This window comes from Dermacentor variabilis, chromosome 11 (assembly GCF_050947875.1).
Source record: "Dermacentor variabilis isolate Ectoservices chromosome 11, ASM5094787v1, whole genome shotgun sequence".
In the NCBI taxonomy this organism is placed as follows: domain Eukaryota; kingdom Metazoa; phylum Arthropoda; class Arachnida; order Ixodida; family Ixodidae; genus Dermacentor; species Dermacentor variabilis.
In genome coordinates this window covers 25720355-25747531 of record NC_134578.1, presented here as the reverse complement: position 1 = coordinate 25747531, position 27177 = coordinate 25720355, and the positions used below count along the sequence as shown (strand labels likewise).

Here is a 27177-nt window from a genome sequence, read left to right as displayed (position 1 = left end):
GCGCAGTCGGCAAGAAACTCAGGACCAAGGTAAAAACAAGTAAAGAAAAACTTTCCACAGATGCATGCACTCAATTCTCTGACTGCACAGCTGCACTTGCGCGGGGGTCCGTTTCAGGACAAAGACTGAATCTTGTTGCAGGTAAGAAACACGTGCGCAGTATCCTTCACCACTTAGGTCAACGTTTAACACTGCACCCAAACTTGGTCTTCTTTTCGTTTTGCTGACAACAAAATAACTGATAACGATGAGGGTCTCTAGCTGACAACGGCGCGTGCATTGCATGGATATGACAGCTCCAGGTGCTCATTAAGTAAGCACATATTGTTATTATCATTCTTAAATGAGAGTAGTGCCTTATGAGCTCCGTGCCGTAGAAAAAATCCGGTGTCGCAGTTTTCTGATTCGCCCGTGAGCGAAAGTTTTCGTTTATGTGCGCGCGTGTGCATACGACTTAGCAGCTTATCCATTCTCCTCGGCTCGGCCTTCAAAGGAGCGCAAGGTGGAGGTGCCCCGTGTCTAGACACCTTTCCGGTGAGAGAAGCGATCAGTTTTCCACCATTATCTTAGCCTTCCACGTTCTAAGCGCTGTCAAAGGCGGCCGAGGCGCCTTATACCTAGCCGGGTTCACGTCCGACTGCGTACGTGAAATTTCGGGACTACGACGTCGGAACCATTTAGAAATCATTCTACATGGCATCTATCGCGGACAAATCAAGGAATTTTTTAGGCACGTAGGGCCCTCTGGGCTGTACTTGTCTGCGATAAGGTAACCTCGCCGCCTACGGGATTATCTTCCTGAGCTATGTCGAGCGCTCGGTTGCCATAGTCGGAAGTTCACATCCCAGCATAAGAGCTGTTTCTTTTTCTTTTTTGACGATGGTGAGCTTGAAATTCACCTTCTCCAGTGCACAACGTCTGCGGGCTTGAAGTGGCACCTGACACCGGCAAAAGACGCAGAGAGCGAGTGGGGCTATGCTAATCCAGGTACAACCAAATTAGGAAGGCTCGCTAAGCTTCTACAAAGACACTTCCTCACTAGAACAGGAATTGGCCTCCCTGGTGCAGTATTCGGCCAACACCTCTTAAATGATCCCAACAATTCACCCACAGCCCTCGGTCCCCAGCAGCAGCGGAGCACCTGACCAATGCGGCGGTCTGACCTGCAACGCAGCAGAGGGTGCTCCGCCAATGGAAACTGACCCTGTCAACCTTTAATTGCAGAATTCTGTCGAATGACGCTAGCTGAGCAGGTCTCTTTGAGGAACTATCAGACATTGTTTTTTACATCATCGAGCTTAGTGAGATTAGAAGAACTGGTGAGAATTCTACATTGCTGAATAACGGGCATGTCTTCTGCTACAGAGGTTTCCCATGAAAGAAGCAATATGGGGCAGGATTCCCAATTTATAAGTAGATAGCGGGCAATATTGACGAATTCTACAGCATTAATGAGAGGGTAGCTGTTGTCGTAATCAAACTTAATAAAAGGTATATATTAAAGATAGTACAAGCCTACGCTCAACATACAGTCACGATGATGATGAAGTAGATCAGTTTGATGAAGATGTTGAATTAGCGATGAGAAAAGTGCAAACTCAGTATACTGTAGTAATGGGCGACTTCAATGCAAAAGTGGGGAAAGATCATTCTGGTGGACAAGCAATTGGCAACTACGGCGTTGACTCTAGGACCACTAGAGGAAAGATGCTGGTAGAATTCGCAGAGAGGAATAAGCTTCGAATAATGAACATCTTTTTCAGGAAGCGTAGAAAGAGAAAGCAGACCTGGAAGAGCCCTAATGGTGAAACAAGAAATCAAATTGATTTCATGCTTTCTGCTGATCCCAGCATAGTGCAGGATGTAGAAGTTATAGGTAGGGTAAAGTGCACTGAGGTCTAGGATTCACTTCAATTTGAAGAGAGAAAGAGAAAAATTGGTCAAGCAGAAGCAGGTCAACCTAGAAGCAGTAATGGTAAAAGCAGACAAATTCAGGCTGGTGCTTGCAAACAAATATGCAGCGTCAGAACCGAGAGACGAAGATGACAGAGGCAATGAATGAAACCGTAACTAGATTTGCTTCAAAGGCAGCCATTGAAGTGGCAGGCAAGCTCCAAGACATACAGTAGGCAGGCTCTCCCAAGTAACAAAGGACCTAATAAAGAAACGACAAAGAATGAGAGTGGCGAACTCAATAGATAAGAATTGAATTGTCAAAACTGATCAAGGCGAAAATAAGTGATATTCGAAATTATAGCGCGAGAAAGACAGAAGAAGCGGTAAAAAATGGATGCAGCCTGAAATCAGTGAGAAAAAACTTGACATAGGACAAGCCAAGATGTATGCACAGAAAAATAAGCAGGGTAATATCATTAGCAATTTCGAAGGTATAGTAAAAGCACCTGACGAATTCTATACTGACTTGTAGAGTACCCAGGGGAGTCAGGATACCTCAATTAGAAACAGTAACGAACAGGATACAGAAACTCCTCCTATAACTAGCGATGAGGTCAGAAGGGCCTTGCAAGACATGAAACGAGGAAGAGCTACAGGAGAAAATGGAAAAGCAGTCGACTTAGTAAACTATGGAGGAGACATAATGCTCGGAAAACTGGCGGCTCTTTATACAAAGTGTCTATCAACCGCAAAAAAAAAATGGAGCTGGGCAGCTTATGTAATGCGCCGGTTGGATAACCGTTGGACCATTAGGGGTACAGAATGGGTTCCAAGAGAAGGGAAACGCAGTCGAGGACGGCAAAGGTTAGGTGGAGCGATGAAGTTCGGAAATTCGTGGGCGCTAGTTGGAATCCATTGGTGTAGGACAGGGGTAATTGGATATTGCAGGGAGAGGCCTTCGTCCTGCAGTGGACATAAAACAGGATTATTATTATTATTATTATTATTATTATTATTATTATTATTATTATTATTATTATTATTATTATTATTATTATTATTATTATTATTATTATTATTATTATTATTATTATTATTATTATCATCATGTGAGAATACTTGGGCGTCACGCCCTTGCTTGAGTGCAAACTAATTAAAGGTTAATCGAAGAAAGGCAAGCGTTGGAACATGAGGTGTGTTTTCATAAGTAGTGTCATCACGGTTTAAAGTTAAATTCAAATTAAATTCTAGTGTTTAACGTCCCGAAGACACGCACTTGCTTCGGGCCGCTGCAGTGCGCTGGTCGGTTCGAATTAATTTGTACAGCTGTTGTTTCTTTACGTGGACCCAAAGCATGGTAGACGAGCCTTCCTGCATTCCGGTCCTTTCGAAATGCTTGGTAACGTACCAGCGATGTTGTGCTCAGCAACCTAAGGCTCTAGGCGTGTAACTTTGCCCACTTATTACGCAAAATGTTCAGTAAAAACAGAAGTTCAAAAGAATATAAAAAGTTCAGAAGGGATCAGTAGTAGTCGAACTAAGGGATCCAATGTTCGACAGGGGTGCTAGCTTTATTCAAGGTGTTCAGTGTAAACCTGCTAAGAGTAACACGGTCTTACTGAGCTAATTTTCAATGAGGAAGATGTGTTCACAATCATGGAATGCAGAATCACAATGACATTTCAAGTATTAAAGCGAAGTTATCTTTGCCTCTTCGCTCAACTTAGCGAGTGCCGGTAGCTGCCGTCTTTTCGAGTAGACCACTTGGACCACTCAGTAAGTGCCACTAAGTATGTGTCTGAAGGGACAACTTGGGGTACTTAGCAGAACAAGAAGTTGGTAACAAAAAAATTAAGATTTCTTGGCCAATCTTCCGTAAATTTGTAGGAGCCACATAATTTATGGGCAACAACACGTTAGCAACACAAAAGCGAAAAGAAGTCGACAAAATAAATGGCCGAGTGTGGAATGGGGAGCGTACTGAGCAAACCCTCCAATTATTTGCCCATCCTCGATGGTGGCTATCTGCTAATGAAGAGGAACAACAAAACAACAAATATCGGATAGCAGCCTGCATGTAGCGTGAGGTATAGAGAACGTGTGCATTAAAAAAAATATTGAGTTTTACGTGCCAAAAGCACGATCTGATTATGAAGCACGCCGTAGTGAGGGACGCCGGAAATTCGGACCACCTGTGGTTCTTTAACGCGCACCTAAATCTAAATACACGGGTGTTCTCGCATTTCGCCCCCACAAATGTTCGCATTTATTGTGAATTTAGTGGATGTCGCGAGTGCATAGAAATATTTGGGCCATTACGTTTCCATTGTGTGACCGCCCGCGCGTTACGCTTTAATGAAAATTAATTTTTTTGCAAGTTAGAATAACACTTGTGTAAAGCTACATTCCATTTGCGTGTTCTTGCACAACTCTTTCCAACATTAGCATTAAACTTTTATGACATATAATTTTCAATTTCCACAAACAAACAGGAAAGTTTCGACCAATTTCTTCATAAGCGTGGAATCGGCCGAATTTTTTTATTATGGGTAAACACCCAATGTAAAGACAAAGAGCGCACGCAGGGTGTCACAGCTAAGACCGATGTGCACCAAGTTCATAAAAAACTGCGATGTCGATGAAGATTTTTTCTAGGGCACTCAATCTAACAAAAAAAATCCCCTCCCGTGTGCTAAAGACAATTAGGATCCACATTTGTTGTACATATATAGGCAAAGTACGCACTACTTTTCTCAGGTTACTTGACGCCTTGATTTTATGTTTAAACTTCATTGCAATTTGTCAATCATCACCTTCGTAGCGATTCGGGCATCTTGCTATGCCATAGTAAAGGTTTTGAATAGTGCGAGTGCGTGTGGTGGGAGGGGGGAAGCAGTCAATACTGTCTGTCTGTCTTTTCCCGTATTCTTTTCACGCACTTGTCTTTATCAAAACCTTTACTTTGTCAGTACTACATTCATTCGTCTCACGGCAGCCTGATGATCCATTGCTTTATTCCCTAATTTTCTAAAATAAATGTTAACGGAGGTAAAATGTTCTTTCGTATGTACAATCTTTTCAATTAGTTTGTTGGTCTTGATGCGCAAAGTACGACTTCACGCATTCAATAATGCTTTGCATCAGTGGTGAAGCTCTCAAAGCTCGAAATCTACTCCCACTTCAAGGGCGAAAATGCTTCTGCATAACGGGCTCTGCTCCGTCGGTATTTCATAACTTGTAGCTTCTATTGTGTATCAGTCGACATGCCCACGAATGTTACCGAAAGTGTGGCAGGCAAGAAACTTGAGCGATGTCCTTAGCATATCTACAGGTGCGTTGGCGAGCACCGACTGTCAACTTGTCCCGCAGAAAGCCCTGTTGCCCAACAATGGAAGAACGCTTCTGTGTTTTTTTCCTGTCCTGGTTCTGCGTGGGGAGTTGATAAACAACATTCCTTGCTGACGTCAGGTTCCTCAATCCGTGAGCCGAATTGTTCTTTCAAAGCCCATAGAGTCGTTTTTCCGTAAACGATCCTCCACGTTGTAATTGAGCGTGCTGTGTTAGCGCCTAAATTTGAAAGCCATTCTCTGGCGACCCTCATTTTTTGGAAAAGCACCTCGAAATGCTTTTGTTTTGCTCGGAAATGCCAAACCTTTGTGACCAATTAATAGGCCGAATGACGTGGTGATTCATGTTATATATAACATATGTCTTCACTTCGTGCATACCTCAACACTGCGTTACCATGAGGCGCCTTTTCGACTAATATGATACAATCTGTATAATGCCAGCGTTTGTTTCTGTATAATACATATAATATGCTGTATATTGTCTTTTACTCATTCATTGCATTTAAAGAATAATAAACTGTAACTGAAATGGAAACTCAATATGGTGCTCAACTCAAACAAAATTTCCAGCATAGGGGTGCCTCAGCGCGAATGCTTCAAAACCAAGGGCCAAATACGCAAAGCTTTCAGTACGTTAGTGCTGTGTTCCATTGGTCTGTCGCCTTCCCTAGCAATATGCCCAGCATAAACATTGGCGTGTGTTTGCTCATACTACAAATTTTCGCATAAGAGCTTTTTTTTTGTGTGTGTGTGAATACAGGCTGAAGTTCAGAAGCAACTGTGGTTGCAGGTTCACTTTGTTGACTCGCTTCCGCAGAAGAGCTTCTTGACTCATTGGAGCTCTTTCGATCACTATTTTGAGGAGGTCAGCCATTTCGACATCAATCGCTAGCAAGGTCCTTCGCTGGCTCACCTCGGCAATGGTTGAAAGCCCGGTAGTGACTTTTGTCAAAGGAGAATGCCACCCACGTGATCGCGTTTGCGGCTCCGCAAAAAAAGTTGCGTTTCTGAGGTAACTTATTTAGACCTACCATCTTTAGAGAAGTATCGCCGGCCATTTTATGACAGTGATGTCCATTGAGTCAGTGGCTGTCTGCACAGATTACGGCTGGAACTAACGAGGAACTAGAAAAGCTGAAGCTGGAAACGTAAGAATAGTGCCTGTAATTGAGAAGTCAGACCATAAAATGGCTGCTTACACCTAAAAGAAAGACAATGAATATGTTACTACGCATTTGGACAGGACCGCGCACGCAAGCGGGAGAGGAGGAGGAAGTAGTAGACTGCCTCCTTGAGCTGTGACCTTGGTACCAGCCTGCGCGATTACCACTAAGTTTTCCCCATGTAAATAGTTGAGCATACATTTGTGCATCGGGCTTCCTCTTCGTAACATTCGGTGGAGGTGCGGAGTAAACGATGTGTGAAACAATTGATACTAGAAATAACTTAGAAAGATCTTCACAGGCATAGTAAGGAATGTAGAAGCTATCACAGTAAGAGGTTTTGTGGCGTAAGTGAACTCCTACAGAGCGTCAAACAGGTCTCAGTGGCTAAAACCTATCGCACAGTCCCCAAGAGAAAGTGAGAAAAAACACCGTCATTAATCCCATAGTCTGGACAATGCCTTTTGTCTTCTACACTGTGATATTTCTTCGTTGTCGTCTCCGACGCACCAAGCGCAACCGGCTCAGCACTGCAAAATGAACACACAACAGATATAGACAAATTACGATAAAGATGCAAAAACAAATGAGCGGCTCTAAGAAAGCTGCTCTCAAGGCTGCCAATCGCATTGTAAACGCTGAGGTATGAAAAAGTGGCTATACAAGCTTTTTTTTCTCGCAGGTCTGAAGCACAATGACAGTCGATGACTTCCTCATAGCTTGTCTTCTTTTTGCGAACTGCTTTTCAGCACAGGTAAGTGAATGCGACATCAAACTACTTGCACAAACACTCACAAAATGCAAATACCGTCAAATACGGCCAACTTTATCACAATGCAAGAGCCAGGAAATATTCTTCTTATGGCCCCGTGTTAGTTCCGTTCTTGTTCCGGCAATCACTTTCACAGAGCTATCATTGTTATCGCTTTCTGCTTGGATCAATAGGGCAGACGATCGCCGACTACGCTGCCCGTATCACCACTGTCGCAGTACCGCATGGCAGATTATTTCTGTGGCAGAGGTTCGCCCAATAAACTGTTTCTTTCACCTGCTTTCGTCGCTCGCTTTGCCTGCCTGCCTGCACCCGTCACTACGACGTCACAAGACACAGCCACTCACGTTTTGTCCGAATAAGCTTGAAACGGTGCTATCACAGTTTTGTTGTGACAGACGAAGTACTAGTGACAGACGAAGCGCTTGTAACAGACGAAGCGTTAACAGTACCTCGGCTCATTCGGTACACTACCGTGTACCGATTGAACCGGCGTACTACACCGAGGGATTTTTGACCTTTAGCTAATAGCTGTCCTCCGCACTATTGGTCACTTTTAAAGGGAAAATGCGATTGGTCTACTTATTATAGCTCAAATGTGACTTGAAAGCAAGCGGAACATTTTTGATGCATACATGTTTGCCTATAATCCGCCCTACCAACTTTTTTGGGGGGGAGGGGGGGGATAGTGGAGTTTCAGGTCTTTTGAGCTTATTGCCAGCTAATGTAACAATAATCTATTCTAATAAGAAGAATCTATGAACATATGAGTAGTTTCTTATTTGAGCAATCAATTCTGTTATCAAAGTTTATGAAAGTCGTGAAATATAGGAAAGCAGAAGCAACTTTACCATTCTGTAAGTCAGGGACAGGAAGCATTGTCAATATACCATCAATTTGGCCAATTCAAACATCTGAAGCAAACGAAATTGGTGTATTACATATCGCTGCAAAATATACAGCTAGCTTGTGAGAAAAACTCTTGCAACATCATTGTAAATCTTCTAGCAGTTTCATGTAAGCTTCGAACTCATACAAAAAGAAATTGTCCATTTGATGTGCTCTATCAGATACGCCTTACAAAAATGACATATCTTGTTTAGTGCAAGGTCTGTGATTCATAACCTTTGTACTGTAATTTTCTTGAAGCTTGCAGAACTCTGCCTATTTCCGCAGAAAACTGGCATGCCTTAAACCAGTCATCTCTCTTTCAGTCGGTATAATTGATCTTTCTTGTGAAGTGCAGAAAATTTCATTGAAATTGATTCAGCCGTTGCTTAACGGCAGTATTTCTGGCATTTCAGATGAATTTGAACAATGAAATTGGATTCGACCACAAGGTAAGGCCTCTTTGGACCGGACCGTAGTATCCTCAAACTTACCGTTTGCGGAATGCTATGTTGACGTAGAGGTGTATGGTAAAAGTGCTGGTAGTGACATAGTGTGACGCATAGTTAAAACACAGAGCACACAAAACTGAGACTGCAATGGCTTACCATGTTGTACTTACGTGGTGACGCAAAGTTTCGGTAGCGACGTAACCGTTGACACGCTAATACTTTTAGGATTTTACTTCGACAAGAACATTCGCCCAGCACAAGAACGTTTCAGACACATTGCAATTGCACAAAGCATCGCAAGATGTTGTCACCAGCGTTGCTACGTCTCTGGCTGAAAATGATCAAAAGAAAGAGGTCCAAGGAGATTTACGAAGACGGCAAGGTTGAATTCAGCAAGAAAAACTTCTTACATTAACATAGATGTAAATGCCTTGCCGAAAGGCATTCATGAAAGGCCCAAAGTTGCTGCTTGAGGACGAAGACATACAGGGTCAACTATTCGCCACAGGGTTGAGGCATGCGTCTGCTGCGAACAAAGACCAGACTTGACTCAGTACGCTGTGATGGATTGTCAAGATATTCACCTAGGCGCTACCGTATGAAAAGTGCAGCTTCTAGACCAGGTGTGGTTCAAAGGTGATGGCAGCTTTAATTGGTCCGTGTTAGAAATAGGCAAGCGTAAATTTCGAAGATTGGTTGGAAAAAAATGAAGAGTAGAGATGAAGCCGGGGTTGTTGCAGGCAGAGGTGGCTTTAAATCGCAGAGATAAAGGTTGTAACGCAAAGAAAAGAATATCAAGCAGAGATAGGCAGAAGGCTAGACTGTAATATATATACAGGGTGTCCTAGCTAACTTTAGCCAGAGTTTAAAAACATGCAAATAGCACGTAGCTGGACAGAACAAAGGTAACGTTGTTTGCCTTTGCTTGTAGATACCAGAACTATCTTTCTTCATTTCGCCTAATTAGATCATTGGTCTCACATAATTAATCAAATTCTCAAACATTATAATTACATGAAAGGTGTCAATGAGAAAAGTGTAGAGCGACACGAAAAAATCGTCATACAGCTTTCTATTCCTCAATACGCGCTACATAAAAGTGTTTTTCCGAGCGTGAAAAAAGCCTGCGAATACACGCAATGTGCCTCGAGCGACGAGTCGTGCGGCAATTTTGCGTGCATTTGGAGGCATCTTTCACGCTCGGAAAAAACGCTTTTATGTAGCACGTATTGAGCAACAGAAAGGTGTATCAGGAGTTTTTCATGTCGCTCTACTATTTTCTCGTTGACATTTTGCATAACATTGTAATAGTTGAGAAGTTGAATAAAAAACTAAGACTAACTATTAGGCGGAACGAAAAAATATTGTCTCAGTATGTCGAAGAGACGGCAAACGCCATTACCTTTGTTCTGTCCAGCTACTATGCATTTGCATATCTTTAACCTCTGGCTAAATTTAGCTGGGACACTCTGTATAGCAAACACCTGATAAGCTCAAGCAGGCGAGGCGACCATTTGTCACCGCCTCGTTTTTTTAAGAGGAATGTCATTGGAGATCACCATCTGCCGTCCACAGCGGCAGTAATATAGCATTCTGTAAATGTTAAGGACCTTACCATGTAAGCCAAAGCATTTTCTTGCTATAATTTCACCACTGCAGCTGCCGCCTCCCAGATTCACCGGGCCCATGTCGCCGGCACTGGAAGGTCAGACTCGCATCAAGCGACCCTTCTACATCATCGGCCATATGGTAAACTCGAAAGAAGAGGTCGACAAGTTCCTGCGTAAGGGTTCCAACGCCCTCGAGGTTGACATAGAGTTCGCCGACAATGGTACCGTGCTTGGGACGTACCACGGCCTCCCATGCGACTGCTTCCGGGGCTGCTTCAAGCGGGAGCCAATTGGAGAATTCCTGGACCACGTCCGTAACCGCACTTCCTTGCGTGAGTGCGCACTGAATTTGACTACCCGGCGAGAACGCCTCGCCCAAATAATACTAAACGTTAAAGATGGAAACTTTTATTCAAGCCCCATTTTCATTTTTTTAGAGGGAATAATGGGTGCTCCAGCTTAAATTACTAAAATAGCTGCCTGTGCTTGGTTGTTTCTTCTCATGACTTTTCGATAAACTTGAAGGTAGCTTCGTTCTAACTGAAGTTTGCAGTGTAAATGTGCAGTTTAAGCATAATGTTTTGACATGTGTGTGTGTGTGTGCGTATGTGCGTGTGTGCGTGTGTTTGTGTGTGTGTGTGGTGTGTGTGTGTGTGCGTGCGTGCGTGCGCGTGTGTGTGTGTGTGTGTGCGCGCGCGTGTGTGTGTGTGTGTGTGTGTGTGTGTGTGTGTGTGTGTGTGTGTGTGTGTGTGTGTGTGTGTGTGTGTGTGTGTATGTGTGTGTGTGTGTGTGTGTGTGTGTGTGTGTGTGTGTGTGTGTGTGTGTGTGTGTGTGTGCGTGCGTGCGTGCGTGCGTGCGTGTGTGTGTTGGTGTTAAATACATTCTGAAAAACCTTATTAAGCTTACAGCGACTGTGCAGGTAGGTTGCCCGACGACGTGGTCATAATTTGTTCGACAAGTTACAGTTCTATGTTAAGGAAAGCTGTTAACAAACTTTCATTATTGAACCTTTTGTCTACACACAGTTTGCGGTGCCTCGTACATGTTGAGTGCGACCCATTTGCTTTTGTGGAACACCGCAGCGGAAATGCTGGGAGCCTTGAAATTTACCAACTCTCACGCTTCTTACTGCAGCCCATTCCATATACAGGGGTCGAATGAGCCTCCTCTTTCTCGACTTGAAGACGACGAAAATTCCGAAAAAAGCTAAGGCCGTGGCCGGTGTTACGCTTGCCCTGAACCTTGTCAACCATCTCTGGAAAGACGGTGAGTCACGCTTCTTCATGTCGCATTTAATACTGTCATGCTTTAGGTTGTGCACAAACTCAGCACCAGCTATTACCGAACGGGAAACAACAACAACAACAACAAAAATACGCAGACCCCATGCATTCTTGAAATCTGCGTTAATGCGAAGAGAGAGAGCAAATGATAAATGACAGGTAGGGAGGTTAACCAGGACTGAACCCGGTTGGCTACCCTACACTGGGGAAAGGGATAAGAGACGGAAAGATTAAAAGAAGAAGAGAAAGTCCACTGGGAATATCGTTCAGTCGCTCAGTCCGGATCACAGACGCTGACTCAATCCGCCAGCTTTCAAATATCGCAGCAGCGCTTTTGTGGCCTTCTGTAGCTGCGATATGTGAGGCCATGGTGCCAAGATCTTGTTCAAGGTGAACGGTTTTCTATCTAACTGGTTGACAGCTGTGCAGAGGTCATGTCTTTCATTTTGAAAAGATGCGAAGGTACGAAGAATTCTCCTCAAAACCCAGGCGGTGAAATTTTTCAACGCATTGGTCTGTCTGCAGTTCACCTCCGCTGTTGGAACTCGCTACGGGCGATCAAAATGTTTCTTTCATTCAATACTGAGCCATAAAATGAATAGTTTTGCACAATGGCTACGGTCAAAAAAACATGAAACAATTTCTGGGTGTGAACGCAGACACTGCAGAAAAGAATCTCAGGCCTCCTCAGCGTTGTGCCTGTGTCTTAAAGAGAGTATGGACGCATCATCGACTTATTACAGGAGAGAACGCTTCCTACGAATCGCAAGCACTTTGGCACAAATGGTTTCGCTGGCGCGACGTGGAAGCAGTGATTGTGGGAATGCCTGTCGCGCCACTTGGAGTATAAAGAGCGAAACATAAACTCACCGAGTACAAGGTAGCTCTTGCACACTCGACGCGCTGCCGAAATAGACATAGCGCCTCCTATGTATGAAAGGCGTTAGGGTGAGGGAACGCCTGACGTCACTTTCAAGCACCTGCTCCCAGCAGGCTTTGCGGAAGCGGTGTGGAGCGTTCGACCGATGCTACCCGTGGTCAGGACGACGAGGAAGAAAATACGGGAAGTGGGTTAATAGAGGTTTCGCATTAACCCCTAAACGCCCAGTGTATTGTATATTATACGCATAAAACAACTTATTGTAGCGTAATGTAATCAGAAAGAAAGCAAATTGTACATAGTTACATGTTTGGCAATAGATTGTGTAGCGACTGCAGCAAAACAAATTATTTTGATAATTTATGCACTTGTAATCAGTCCACAAGATTACCAGGGTGGTTGTTTGTTTTTGATCAGCTTACTGGGGATGTTTTGATTGAGAAAGGACGTCGTATGGTTTTGTGAGAGAAGCAATAATTGCTGTATCATGGTGGCATATAGGATGCAATTATTGGTTCTTTTAGATGGCAGAGCAGATATTTATTGCGTCACGCAATAACAAATTCTTTAGCAAAATATGGTATTTGTAATGCTATGAGCACTATTTTGTGATAGATAGTTCAGAAGATTACAATGATAGCGGTGTTCATAAAAAAATCTTGTGTTTTGCCTGCCAAAACCACTATCTGATTATGAGGCACGCGGTACGGGGGGGGGGGGCGGCTCCGGATCAATTTTTACCAGCTGGGGTTCTTTATCGTGCACCCAATGCAAGGTAAACGGGCTGCATTTCTCCCCCCATCGAAATGCGGCCGCCGCGGCCGGGATTCGATCCCGCGACCTCATGCTTAGCAGCGCAACGCCACTGCCGCTAAGCTACCACGGCTGGTAGGGTTCATGATAAAGACATTGTCGGGCCTGCAGTGTTCCAAGCTCTAAAAGCAACAGAAGCAAAATGACGCTTGTAGCATACAATGCATAAGTGAGACTGGATAACAAATTTATACAAGACTCAATGGTCACCGTGCGGATACAAAACACAGTTTACCTAAAGCAGTAGCCAGAGAGAGAGGAAAAAATTAATGCAGAGAAAGGCAGGGAGGTTAACCAGAGGTAGTTCCGGTTGGCTACACTGCTCAGGGGGAAGGGTTAAGGGGGATGAAAAGAGAAACAGAGTGGAAGGGGGAGATAGAAAGAAAGAGAGACAAGCACGAACAAAGCGCGTACGCTACAGAGCGGTAGGGGGCGGCATTCTTAGAATCTGTCGTGAAGCCCCGTAGCCCGCAGGAACCTTAATAACGCGAGTAAGGCCTTCAACGCGGATGTTCTTTCGGAGCATTGGCTTAAAGCTTTTAGTTCTGATAGTGGACGATTGTCCAACTGGTCCAGCACTCTGCACATCACTTGTCTCTGAGCACTATATTGCGGGCAGACACAGAAAATATGTGTGAGCGTCTCGTCGATGTTGCATGTGTCGCACGTGGGGCTGTTGGCCATTCCAATGAGGAAAGCATATGAGTTCGTAAAGGCAACGCCTAGCCACAGACGGTAAAGCATAGTCTGTTGACGTCGTGGTAGCCCAGGCGGGAGGTGCATCCGTATGTCCGGAGTCAACGAACGCAGCCGACACATGGTGAAAACATTTGAGCCCCACAAGGGCAAAGTACGCTCACGGGACATCAATCGCACCTCAGCCGCAGCGTCTGTTCGCGAAAGAGGAATAAAGACTCGTCGACCGCTTTCATGTGCAAATCGGACTGCTTCGTCTGCGTGGTCATTCCCGCTGATGTTACAATGTCCTGGAAGCCACTGAAAGATTATAGTGTCCCTTGTCATGGCTTTGATTATATATGTGCCGAATTTCTGAGGCCAGTTATTCATTGGCTCCGTGGCGCATTGGGCTTCGTATGCACTGAAGGGCTGCCTTGGAGTCGCTAAAGACTGTCCATTGTTGCGGTGGCTTAGGCTTAATGAAATCAAGTGCAGCGCGGAGCGTCGCGAGTTCTGCACCCGTCCACGTGGTCACACATGAAGTTCTTAATTTGATTTCCTCAGATTTTGCCGGGATGTTGACTGCAGCAGCAGATCTGTTGAGTTTTACTGAACCATCTGTGTATACATGTTGCCAGAATCTGTGCACGTTGTGAATGTGTTCCAAAGTTGCTTGTTTCAAAGCTTGCAATGTCGCTCCAGCTTTCTATTTGATTCCTGGAATTGTTAGTTGCACTTGCGGCCGGTGCAGACGCCACAATGGATCTGACAATCGTGTAGCGGGCGTAAATTCTGATGGCAAGTAGGACTGATGTCTTACAATAGTTTTGGAAAAAGTTGAAAGTGGCCTTTTTGCTGGCAAGCAAGCAAGATGGTGGGAGAAAATCCGAGTCAGGTGTCAGATGTGTGCTCTCAGGACATCTGTGTCAATCTAGACTGTCAAAGGAGCGTCTCTGGCTATGGCCACTGTCACAATCGATGACGTAGTTTTGGGAAGACCGAGACAAGTCCTGAGTGCTTGGGCTTGCACGTTCTGGAGTTTGCGGATAATCGTAGTGCAAGTATTTCCTAGTACAGGTAAGCTGGGTACCGCAGGAAGCCCAGAACAGTGCATTATATAGTTGCAACATTGACGGTACTGTTGCGCCCCTGGACTTCCCGCCGAGAAACGCTAGAAGGACCACAATGGCGGCCAAACGATTTGTCATGAACGCCACTTCAATGAACATGGTCATATATTCGACAAAGCAACGCTCTATATACTACAAACAAATTTCCGTTCACCTCGCGAAAGGAAATATACGGAATCATACCTCATACACAAGTTTAATTGCCTACACACGACGGGAATTAATTTGGCGCATGGCAACTTAGAAACTTTAAAAGCGGTAACCAAAATCTGAAATTCTCATATCATCAACCAAGGCACAAAACACATTAGGCCACCAGCTAACCTTAATTCTTAACCTCACCTATTCCTCCATTTCGAAAATGGTTTTCCTGCCTACTACTCAATCTAATATACTCTTTGATGTTTTTACGTTTATATCAACTGTACGACCCCTTTTTCCCAAGTACACCTGCCTCCGCCCGCTTCTGCTCCTATTTGTCATTCCGGTTTCGGTTCCCCCCTTTCTTTGTCTGGTTTTTATTATATATTTTTTGAAACACCCTCACCAACACATTCCAAAGTCCCAGACGCCAGGATACCTTTTTCGGCGCCTCACCCACACAGGGTGTCGCCATTTCTGTATACCGCCGTATCGACACCTACGTTGAGCTACTGGGGCTAACGTTCCTTGAAAGACCATGCCGCTACCTTCCAGTTACCCCATGCATTGCACCCGAGACTCCATCTCGCCTTCTTAACTTCTTCAAAATTACTCGACGCGTTGCTGCTACGCTATTAAAGCCATTCTTTCAACTGATGCCTTTTTGGCTCTTTTTACTCGCGCACTGACCGCCTGACCGGCTCTTCTAAAGCCGCAAAAACATGCCGCCAACGACACCCCTGAATGCTCCCTGACCTCTCGCTTCCCCAACACCCTCCCGTGCCCTTCTTTTCTTGTTCTTTTTTATTACCTTCCTGGTGTCTTCTCTTTTTTCTCTCTCTCCTTTTCTTTCTTTTGTTTTCTCCCCGCCTTCCCACTCTCCCGCTCTTGTCCCCTCATCTTGGGAATCACGCTCACAGACCTCAGGCGACAGCGCTCATTCTCGTTGAAGTCTCTCCCTTTACAACCAGCCGCCACCGAAAACAAGCGCACGTGACGTCACTGTACTAAACCTTTTGAACTAACATGCCAAGGATGACGAGGCCGCTTTTGACAAGGATAGCTCCTCCTATCAAAATGTTGGACAGTCTTTCTGAGGTACCTTATCCTTGTTCATAACCTCTATACCACAGTGTGCGATTCCATCTGTCAGCCCCTTTCGTGGTTTTAAATCTCGCAGAAAGAGGATTTCCTTTCGGCTTGTGTCAAGCTCTTAAGGACTATGCAAAGCGAAAATTTACAAAACACCGAGGTCTATAACTGATTCGGCCTTGATATGGAATAAGATTATCAATCAATGTATTCAACCGCGTATGATGTCATTAAATTTTAAGCGAACTTGTACTAGCTGGAGCTGCAACAAAATTACTCCATTTTTAATGCAATTTCTCAAGCATTTTCAATGTTGCTTATATTTTGTAAGGTTTCTGCAGTTCAAATATCTTTCTGCATTCTCGAAAAATGTACCCTTAAAGGCATGCTGTATCATACAGGGTGCCCCAGCTAAGTCGTGTCAAACTTGAAAAAATCCGCATGCGAGTTTCGAGAATGTAGCCAACTTAGTATTGATCGCTTTCCTCTTGAGCAACTCAAAGTACTTTTCACTATGAGCTTAGGCAATAATGTACCAATTAATAATTAACCTACTTTCAAAGTACTGATATCCCCACAAAATACTTAATGTAGAAGTTGTAGAGCCTAGTCAGAAATATGCGAAGAATTTCTTTTTCTTTTTTTTTACTGTGAAGGTAGCCGTGCTTATGATTTTTGCAAGCTCCAGAGAAGGCGCGCGAGATATGAAAACGTACTACGTGACCATGCACATTTTCCTAACTCACACGAGGATCCTTAAATGCGTGAGCATTTATATGCCTACCCAACGAGGAAACCCGTCCGTCCGTCCATAGCAGGAGAGGCAGCACGAAGGTCCAATTGACCTTCGTGCTGCCTCTCGCTTCAGCGCGAACTAAGCGGCGAGAACACAGCACACACGAAGCTATCAGCACTCGGCGCACACTGCCCCATCGCAGAAGATCACTTTCAGGATAAGGCCCGCGCGGTCGCGCCATGTGTAGCCGCCGCCGTAGTAGGGTTCATCACGGTTCATAACGGTTCGCATCGAGAGGAGGCAGCCTCATCGACCACGTCCACGCACGAGGTCTAACAAACGTGACGCTGTTCGATTACGTCACGCTCTACAGCACGCATCGGCCAGTGCTCGTCGTCCGCGAAGCAGCGCCATCGTCCGAGCGCACCATCACATAACATGAGCGAATCTTAGTGCTGCAACTCGCCGCTTCTTCGTCGTCTCATGCTCAGTCTGAGTTAACACTTCGGTCTCGCAACCGCGCTTTTCCGTTTCACGGTTCTTTCTCGGTGTTTTCTCGCTGTTATGCCAAGGACACCACTTTACGAGAACTAAACAGCAGCTTATTCGTAGCAAGGGCTTGCGCATGCGATTCTGCGTGTAATCTTTTATAGCTTAGTGCGACTTAGCTCAAAACTCTCTATATATGTCTGGCGACAAAATTGGCTGATAAAATCGCTGCTGTGGGTTTCATTTAAATATTGAAGTTTATTCAGGCACATCTGGCCTAAGCACAGGATTGTACCAATTTTTTTTCGTAACAACATAAAAATTTGTGCTTCACGGGTTTAAAACAAAACTTTATTCCATGTGCTTAGATTACGCTTATGCGATCGCAAGCACGCAGTTCCGTCAATAAACACTGTTAGGCAGCCACGGCCGAAGCCAGCTGTGAGTGAGCAGTGTAACATTTGTACGTACGACTCACTCGCCATTACCAACGGGGCACATTCACATGAGCAACTCGTGAAGGGGGCCCGACCGAGTCAGCTGCAACGCGATGGTCGCAAATGGTTGCTTTGTTCGAAAAGGAAACCGTTTCGTGTCGGTTGTTCACTGTGCATTTTGTTTCTTTTTTTTAGGCTAAGCAACTGGAGTCATATAGTTGCTGAACAAATCGGCAGCGCAGGAGCAGGGTGTCGGAATACGCTGGCGATTATATTACGTGGCGATGGCGGTGTGAGCTGACGGGCGTGTCCCTGCCGCTTTATTACTGCGATAACAATTATATGGACACTCCAGGCTCATGTCTCCCGTCGCCGTCGCCGTGAGGATCTCTGCTCTCACAGTTGCGCCAAGGACGGCGAAAGCACAATTCACGCCGCCGCTGCAAACACCAATGCTCTTGCGACAAGCTCGTGAACAGTGCACCTGACGAACGGCCAAGAACGCGCCTATGTCAGAAGCAGCGAGAGACAAGCTCGCGCAACAGAAGATGTATACTCGCCTGTGGCCTGTCGATAAGCAAGTGTAGAAAACTGCTGCCTAACGTGAAGTAAACTAGACGTCTTTCGTGCTGTCCTGTCTCTTACAACGCCCGCAATCACGGAGAACCGAGCTCCTTCAATGTGAAAGCAAGTGCCAGCAGCACCGATATTGAAATCTTTGTTGCTCAAGCAAGAGGCAGGCCGGGGCTTGCCAGCGTGAAAAGTCGATCAATGCGTGTTGTTCCCTGGTCCCCTATCGTGATCTTAGGTTGGTTGCGAGTTATGTCAACCGCCAGTGCTAATGCGTCCTCCTACTCAAACCCGAGCCATTTTAAATTACGACTAAGTATTTGCGTCCAACGCGTGTCCGCTATTCTTTGTACGTGATTAGGACTTAGAGCAAGCGCAGTCACTGAACTCGATCAAACCGCATTTAGCTACCCACATTGACACGCCGCTGTAGCATAGGGTCTGTGACGGAGCGCGGCTGAGCTTGAGGTTGTGGGTTCGATCCTGACAGCGACGGCCGCATCTTCATGGGGGCGAAATGCGCCAACGTTCGCACACTTAGGTGCTGTCTACCTAAGTGCAGATTAAAGAACCCCCAAGTGGTCAGAATTAATCAGGCCCACCGTAGAGTCTGCCCCATCATCGAATCGTGGTTTTCACACGTAAAACCCGAGTACTAGAGTTTTTTCGTTATTTTAACATGCACTCAGATAAACGAGTACATTCCCATTCCAAATCAAAATCCATCCGCCACTTATAACGCCCCACTGGACATTGCAGAGTAATAGCTGTTGCCAGCGTGTACGCCCGAAAACATTACAAGGCTGACCGCGTCGTATGCACAGTCTTATTAGAGAAGACTCGCTGTATAATCCCCGACAAGAATTAAGAAACTTGGAAGAGATGTAGCGTGTCTTGCGCCGAGTGATAATCCAGGGAAAGAACTGTCATTGGCCAAACGGCAGAAAAAGAAAGGATAATGAAAATACAATAATGTGTTGGTCGCAACATAATTTTCTACATTCGTGCGCATAGGCTATGTAGAACAACGAATGGACTATCGGTTCATGCATACAAAACAACATTAGAACCTAACAGTCAAAACATAGTGAGGTTATATAGAAAACCTCAAGGCAACAGCGCGAACAAAAATGGCGATATCACATGATATCCAAAGCAACAGTACTAATAAAGAAAACTCTAAGGATCGAGACTGCATTCATACCGGTTGCCCCAGAAGCATTATACATACTGACCGTTTGTGGGCTTAACGATTTCTGTTAATTTAATGTCATTCTCCTTTCGACTGGATTTACGACTACATATCGCTTGTTTCAGAGTATGACCTTAACCGCATACATCTCTGGAGTGTTTCCTTAAGCAAGGTGTCTCAGCTAACTTTAGCCGGAGTTTTAAAATATGTAAATGCCACGTAGCTGGACAGAATGAAGGTAATGTTGTTTACCCTCGCTTGGAGATACTCAAATTATTCCTTTCTTCATTCCGCCTAATTCGATAATCGGCCCTAATTTTTCAATCAACTTCTCAAATATTATATGTAGATCAAAATTGTCAATGAGAAAATTGCAGAGCGACATGAAAAACTCCCGATACAGCTTTTTGTTGCTGAATACGTGCTACACAAAAGTGTTTTTACGCGCGTGAAAGAAGCTTGCAAATGCACGCAAAATTGCCTCGCGACTTGCCGCACGAGACGCTGTATATATTGTTGCGCGAACTTCTGCAGTGCATCCGAAGGACCGAATGAATGTGCTGCTATCCATCGGCTACGTCAAGGACCGTGACGTCACCAGAGGAGCGCTGGCATTCTTGAAGAAAAAGGGACATGCTGATGCTCTACGCAACATTGGTATGACTTTATCGCTTCATCTGAAGGCTGCATAACGTGTTTAGGGGTTTCTACATAATTGAAAAGACAAGTTTAACGTTATGTGCACAGCGTCTAACAGTCAATCACAATATTTATTGGATTTAAAGTAGCTATGCCGCCCCACTAAGTGTAGTCTAGGGCTAAAGACCGTCTTTGACGAAAGAACGTGATTGAACTTACGCTCACACTCGATCAGTGACGATGCAAGCAGATACGTTCATACTACGCTTCCAGTAAAGAAACCTAGAGAAAGAAAGCCTTGAAATATGTACAAAGTGCTTGCTCGTTTCCTTTCGCGTTTTTCCCTTCTAAAATGCATCGTGTATCTCTTTCCAGACAATACATCGTGACAAGAATCACACCTGCACGAGAGCAGTACACCTCTGTCCCAGTATACAACGTTATAGCAGCTAAGGAGCTACTGAAATTTTCACTTATATGTGGTTTTACTGTACGGCTGATGTTCTGTGCATTCTCAGATTGCGAGTTCAATTTTATTTATTCGACGACATTGGAAATGTTGGCAGCTACATTGTGAGCTTCCTCACGTCCTAACCGCAACTCCCCCCCCCCTCAAAAAAAAAAAACATTAACGGGTCACGTGGCGTTAAGAGCTGTTCGCTTTGTAGGGCCCCTAATAGGCCCCCGTCGGAACGTTTGGGTGTTAACCGGATAAAGTGCAGTCCAGGCAGCGTTCTGCCACAATAATTTTTAACAGAGGTTCGGTGCGTAGTAGGTGACATATTAGCAAATTAAATGTCCCGAAGCTATGGCGTTGCCTCGATCAGCCCTTGCGAGCAACACTCTCCGCCGGTTCTCCCACATATCAGAGCCGAGGTTGCAACGTCACGTTTACGTCATTTGCCACCACTTTTCTATCTTTGTTTTTGTTCTTTTTTGTTCTTTCTTTCATTTTTCTTCCTTCGCGAACCACTTGAAGAGAAAACTTAGCTCACGGCGTTTTTTGAAAAACCCCGAGTTTTTTCGCTCTCTTGGTGGCTTGCTATGCTGTAAGTGTACCGCACGTGTGATGTAGAAGGGCCGCACGTGGGACGTCATCTCGCAGGCTGGGGATCGTGGCTCCTACGAGAAGAAGGGTGTGCCGAATTTAGTTTTGAATTTCCGGATTTTCTCACGATGTAAATTGGCCCGAATACTCTGCAGACACACCACCGTCACCCTGCTATCTACACACCACGCCTGTGCCTTTGCTACGCCCAAACGTAGGCGAGGAGCCCCCCCATGTAACCTATTTGCCTTGGTCACGCAGGTTTCGACGTGGGCATGAACGACCCGCTGAAAAGCATTGCGCGCATGTACGATAAGCTGGGCATCAAAGGTCACAGGTGGCAGGGCGACGGTCTGTCCAACTGCCTGCGCTTCCTCATGCCTGTGGACAGGCTTAAAGCAGCGGTCAAGTTGCGCGACAGCGAGGATGGCTACGTCGACAAGGTGTACCACTGGACCATCGACCTGCCCTATTACATAGAAAAGAGCCTCAGGTCAGCCACGGCGATTGCCGCACCGTATATGGTTTTCGCGCTTCGGATTATTATCGGGCAGTTTTTTGTCAAATGGAACGAGACGAACTACTGAATTATTATTAACTCCCTGCTGAAGTTTATGAGGAACACAGGGATATTCGCGTTACAGAACCACTACATGAATTTGAATAAAATGCATCGCATATTAAGTGGAAATCGAGTTCTACAAATTGTTAGAAGCAGAATTTACATTAAAGCCGTCATTCTTTTTGAAGAAACTGGTGAAATCGGTGTAAGTCTAAAAACATTTAACACAAAGTTTCTGGGTCACTAATTCTGCACGAAGTGCGTTCATTATAACAAAAAAAAGACAGAAGTCGCAGTTTATCCCGCACGGCGAAGTATCGATTGCGATAGCGAATCAGTAGACACGTATACGAAGTAGCGATAGTAGCTTTATCTGCTGTACAAGCTCGTAAGCATTGACTTATTAACTAAATTAACAAGCATGGTGTCACGCGCGCACAGGCAAACATAAACACATCTCACTCGGTGAGCGCGGACACTCGCTGTCAAAAGGTTGGCGTGAGGAAGAGCGGCAGCAGCAGCGAGCGAATAGGCCTTCGTGCTGCCTCTCGCTTCAACGCGAACAAAGCGGCGAGAACACAACGCACACGAAGCTGTGAGCCACTCGCGAATCTAGGCTCTTGTCATTGCAGATCCCTTTCAAGATAACGGCCGCGCGGCCGTGTTCAGCCACGCCATACACAGCCGCCGCCGGAGTAGAACGCCCCCCCCCCTCCTCGCCGCCCCGCGGTGCCATGGGCGCGGTTGAAGACAGCGTGTTTCCTCCCCGCCTTCCTCCCTTGCGCGCTTGAGGTCAAGCCACCATCCTCGGCTCACCCTCGCACGCTGTCACTCGCACGTACAGCATGCGGAGCACGGCCACGTGGTTATCGCACTTGGAACATATTGGATATGTTAAACATCACAGAGACGGTGGAAATGCGCCTGGAGTGTCCATACAATTGCTATCGCAATAAACATTATCCCACTTAAATGAAACTCGCAGTTCTCACTCCACTGTATATGGAATCGGTGAGGGGGGGTCCGGGTACAGATGATAACGCTGCAAATATATTGCGGCGAGAGTTTGGGCGACGCTGCTCCACAGTGTTGCAGGCACTATTTTTTTTAAGTTGCGGAAGGCTCTCGTACTTCTTTCCACCGCCTGTGAAGAGCTACAAACAAGCGCGTTTATAACGAAGCGCTCGGGTACTCAAGTCATCCTTCGCCATGCAGGTCATCACATCGTATAGAGATAACACACCGCACCGCTCGCAGTGGATCGCAGTAAGGCACACTCAAAAGAGAAAGGTGTTGTTTAACAAGAATTCAAGAGAGGCATTGTGAGATAAGTCGCTAATTTTTTTTTTTTTTGCACTTGTAAAGTGTGGCTGCAGCCGGCCTCATAACATCGATTTCAGCGGCATGCAAGACCACTTGTAGTGTGTAGCGCTCCATATGTTGTGCAACGCCGTTCACTCGGTGGCTGCGGGGAATGCAGTGGCGGCGCTATTCTGCAAGCTGTCGTCGAGGAAGCTTTCGTTGTACAGGTACATTCGTTGTATAGAGATATTCCCTGTAGATGCATTCACACTGCATGCGAAAGATGAGAATCCGGCTGTGAGGCATACGGAATTCTTCGTTGCACAGGCGGTATCGTTGTAGAGGCATTCGACCATACTGCAGCTGATGCTTCCCGTACAACCGCGAGCCCTAAATCGTGTAATGTTCTAGTAACTTGCTAGCCAATGTCAATTATTAGCGAAACTGCGGCTTTCTTAATGCGAACCACCATGGGACAGGCACCTTTATATACGCAGGTGGATTCCTGTCTCGCCTCGTTTCGGTCATCTTCAATTTAAACAAAAAAAGAGTTTACGTGCGCGATTGGGGGGGATTTGAACCAGATGCGTCCAGTGGAACAGCGCCATGATCTCGCGGCAGCTAGCCTTTGACGGATTTAACCTGAAGCCTTTGGGATTCGTCCAGCGGGTTCAGGTTGCAACCTTTCTTCGCCGGATTAGGACGCATATCACCGTCGTCGCCTAGCGTGCTGTCATCAGGCACGAATGCTCGCGTCGCACACGCATTTGCTCGCCTCGCGCAAAAATGTTGGTGCGTCTAATTGCGGACAATTTTTTTGGGCTATGAAGCGAAAGGCACGGAACCAAAGTACGTGTGTGGCACCGCTGCTGAAGGTATAGTCCCACAATTTCGTTCACGGTTTCTCGCCTGGTAAATGGAGGGACGCAATGTTTCCGCGTTTTCTCGCAGCTCGTAACTTCAAACAATGCGTGACGTTCACCAGTCAGCTCAATGATATTTTAATGTATACATATTATTTTAGTTTGTCCTTCCGAGTTTTCGCAGAGGCGAGACCGTTGCACGTTTTACGCATTCCTCAAAGGCAAAAATAAAATGGCGCCTGCATTTTCTGCGTGGCGGCTGTTCATCCCTAGCAACCCCGCTTAATTTTCAGACCGCCTGAGAGACTGATTACCAAAAACATTGCCAGTGAAAGTGCACAAAACTTGTGTTTGTAACGCGTGCGCACAAGCCAGGCGAACTCATCCGTAATTCAAAACCATCGGCGTGTACAAACAAGTGGGAGAGCTGACTTACAGAAAATTTTTTCGATTTTCGCACTTTCTGCTGCACTGTTCTTGCTCAAATTTCGCAGAAATATTGCATTTTTGGAGCCTACATCTTTCCATGCAGCACTCGGCACAGTTGGTTGCCCGTATTCTTGCGAAATAAATGCAAAGTTGCCTTCGTTTATGGGGATTCAAGCTACCGCCCGAAAGAAGGTAGTATAAATTTATGTCCCCCGCTTTCCTGCAGCTGCAGAAAGCAGCTGTTAAGGGAAGGTTGCCGCGTATTCTAGAGTACAACGGGCAATACGCGGCCACCCTGCTTTAGCGTCTACATTCTGCAGCTGCCGCGATGCGACGACCCATGTTTATGCTAGCGCGGTCGACGGCAGTAGAACAGAAACTCGCTATGAGTAAGCGTAATAACCTAAGCGGGAAAAGCAAAATAAGGAAAGAAGCAATTGGGGGTAACTCGGAGGGAAGCCCCTTACTTCTCAAAGCGAGATGCAGATACCTTAGAGTGCTTAGTTGTAAAGCGAGGTACACTAAGGAAGAAGAAGCATGTGTTTTCTGCGGTAAAGCTAGGAAAATGATGGAACATGCTTTAGTAGAATGTGAAGATGTCTACCCAGCTTTCAGTTTAGGCTCCTCCGGCCTCCTTGAAGCCCTTGAGTTCAGGGATAGCAGGGGTAGAGTAAACACGTCCGCAACAGAGGCGATTGAAGGTTTGGTGGCAGAAGAGTAGCGAGACCACAGACAACGGAGGCATGAAAAGCAATGTTCCCAATTGTAGTTCAGAAAGTTTGATGTTGGGCATTGTTAGCGTTTTCTTTTTGTAAAGATAGGCAGGGCATTAGGCAGCTTAGGGGCGCAACGCACCGCCCCGTTCGAATCCATCCATCCAGCTCCGTCTCGACAGGACCCTGCATCCCCATAAACGAAAGCTACTTTTCTTTTTGTTTCTCAAAAACCAAGCAAATCACTGTCTCAAGTGTTACATCTGATGACGTAGAGTCCAAAACTGGATCTTTCTGCAATATTTGAGCGAGAACAGTGCAGCGGTAAGCGCGTATTCCTATTTTCGAAAGTTTTAATCGAAATATGCACGCCCCCTCATGCTGCGCCGTCGTCACCGTCGCTGAGATCATCATCATCATCAAAACTTTATTATTGAGACCGAGGAGTTTGGAGCACGCAGGCTTCTCGGGCCCCGGCACGGTCCCATTTGACTGAAGCGTTTATGCTCCTTCGGTCCATAACGCTGGCAGCCGGTCCATAGCCATAATCTGCACGTGTCCGGTGCGCAGCAGTGTCTCATAGTCCTCCCAGGTCTTCATGTGCTGTAGGCGATCGTACGGCCGGTCCGTGGCTACAGCGCAGGATTCGTTGCTCGGAGTTCAGAACTCGCGATACCTATGGGATTTCCAGAAATATGGATTAGCTTATGAAATTCAGGACGCATTAACCATGTCTGCCTTCACTAAGTAAACGACCTGTGGAATGTCAGAACAAACAAATCGGAAGCGAGACCGATGCCAAACTCGCCTGAACTAATTTGTGCACGAATACACGTACAGAAGTTCCGCCCCCGTAGCTTTCGTTTCGCAGCCAGGAAACGTTGTCCGTGAGTACAGTGACGCTTCACAGAAATCAAGACAATTCTCGACAGCCGGGTATTTCCAAATGATTCGCGTGACTTATGATTCTGTCTCAGTGTGGCAGCTGCGTAATTATTATTTATTTATTTTTTTCGCAGGCTTGGTGTCGACGGCATCATCACCAACCAGCCTCACAATGTGCTCGGCGTCGTGACGAGCATTTTCTTTCAACATCGCCTCAGGGTGGCCAGCGTGAATGACAGCCCCTGGGAACGAGTCCGGCGGAGCCCGAGCGAAGCTATCGAAGACGAGGAGGACATGGATACAAACGTCATCGGCGGAGAGGAAACCGGAGCTGGCGAATAATCGTCTGATTCGTGAAGCGCTGGGATTGCCACTTCTTGAACATGGTGGCCCGCGCACGCAAAGCTGCCACGGCCGTAGAGTTTCTTGCAGTAATTACTAGAGGGAACTCTGCAGTCGCTGTACCACCACGGGAATGATGGGAAGTACATGGATTTGTCTGATCTTCGTGCTTGTGGATTCAGACGTTCTGGTGGCTTTGTATACTGCGCTGTATAAATCTTGTTGTCGCAAATTTCAGCGCAATCTGTACTCTTCGGTGTGCAGAAGACGCCGCCAACACGCACAATTGGTATTAATTGCAACGATTGAGTTCGTGCAGGTGGCCAAATCGAAACGCGCCAATCCTCTCCAGGCACTGGCATGCCCGCGACAAATTCATATGGGCGCTGCACTCGCTTGTCGTTCATGCGTCCGTGGCTTAATGGTTTTATTATCAGGCTTCTGTTCTAGAGTTCATGTGTTCAAATCCTGGCGTCAGACAATTTTAATGATGTTTATTTAATTATTTATTACGCAGTATATTGTTGAAAATGACGAGTTTACAAAGTCATAAAGCCGTTTGAAGCCAAAAAGACAAAGTTTAGGCAAATCTATGTGCTTCCCACAATTCCCATGCTGGTACAAGCGTTCTTACTGCAGCTCCCGTAGACACTAGCGCATGAGTTTCCTCTAGTAATTATTGCAAGAAACTCTATGGTTACGGCCACACAATACACATGTTGTCGATTAGAGCTTTAGTACAGCGTTCCGCGTGGAAAACGGATGGCCGGCGCCAAATGCTGTGGCGCCATCTGGTATGTCAAAATTAAAGCACTTTCGCTG

The 27177-nt window shown here is 45.8% G+C and overlaps 1 protein-coding gene across 4 annotated transcripts; it reads left to right on the top strand.

The window, feature by feature from the left end:
* On the top strand, positions 1-27177 carry LOC142564556 (dermonecrotic toxin SpeSicTox-betaIB4-like). Of its 4 annotated transcripts, none has more exons than XM_075675594.1 (8): positions 1-141; positions 7092-7163; positions 8486-8521; positions 10181-10463; positions 11266-11397; positions 20107-20229; positions 21521-21752; positions 26148-27177. In XM_075675594.1, exons 2-8 carry the CDS (start codon positions 7104-7106, stop codon positions 26353-26355), a joined length of 1074 nt encoding a protein of 357 aa, XP_075531709.1. In that variant the 5' UTR covers positions 1-141; positions 7092-7103; the 3' UTR covers positions 26356-27177. The 4 variants fall into 4 exon arrangements, with proteins under 4 accessions (XP_075531709.1, XP_075531710.1, XP_075531712.1 ...); XM_075675595.1 differs by lacking the exon at positions 1-141 and adding an exon at positions 150-313; XM_075675597.1 differs by lacking the exon at positions 1-141 and adding an exon at positions 417-534.

Bases quoted from the DNA above. Each gene is read 5' to 3' on its own strand.
- LOC142564556 (XM_075675594.1), top strand. From the start codon at position 7,104: ATGACAGTCGATGACTTCCTCATAGCTTGTCTTCTTTTTGCGAACTGC. The intron at 8,522-10,180 runs GTAAGGCCTCTT...TCACCACTGCAG, and splicing joins AAATTGGATTCGACCACAAG to CTGCCGCCTCCCAGATTCAC. The intron at 20,230-21,520 runs GTATGACTTTAT...TTGGTCACGCAG, and splicing joins TGATGCTCTACGCAACATTG to GTTTCGACGTGGGCATGAAC.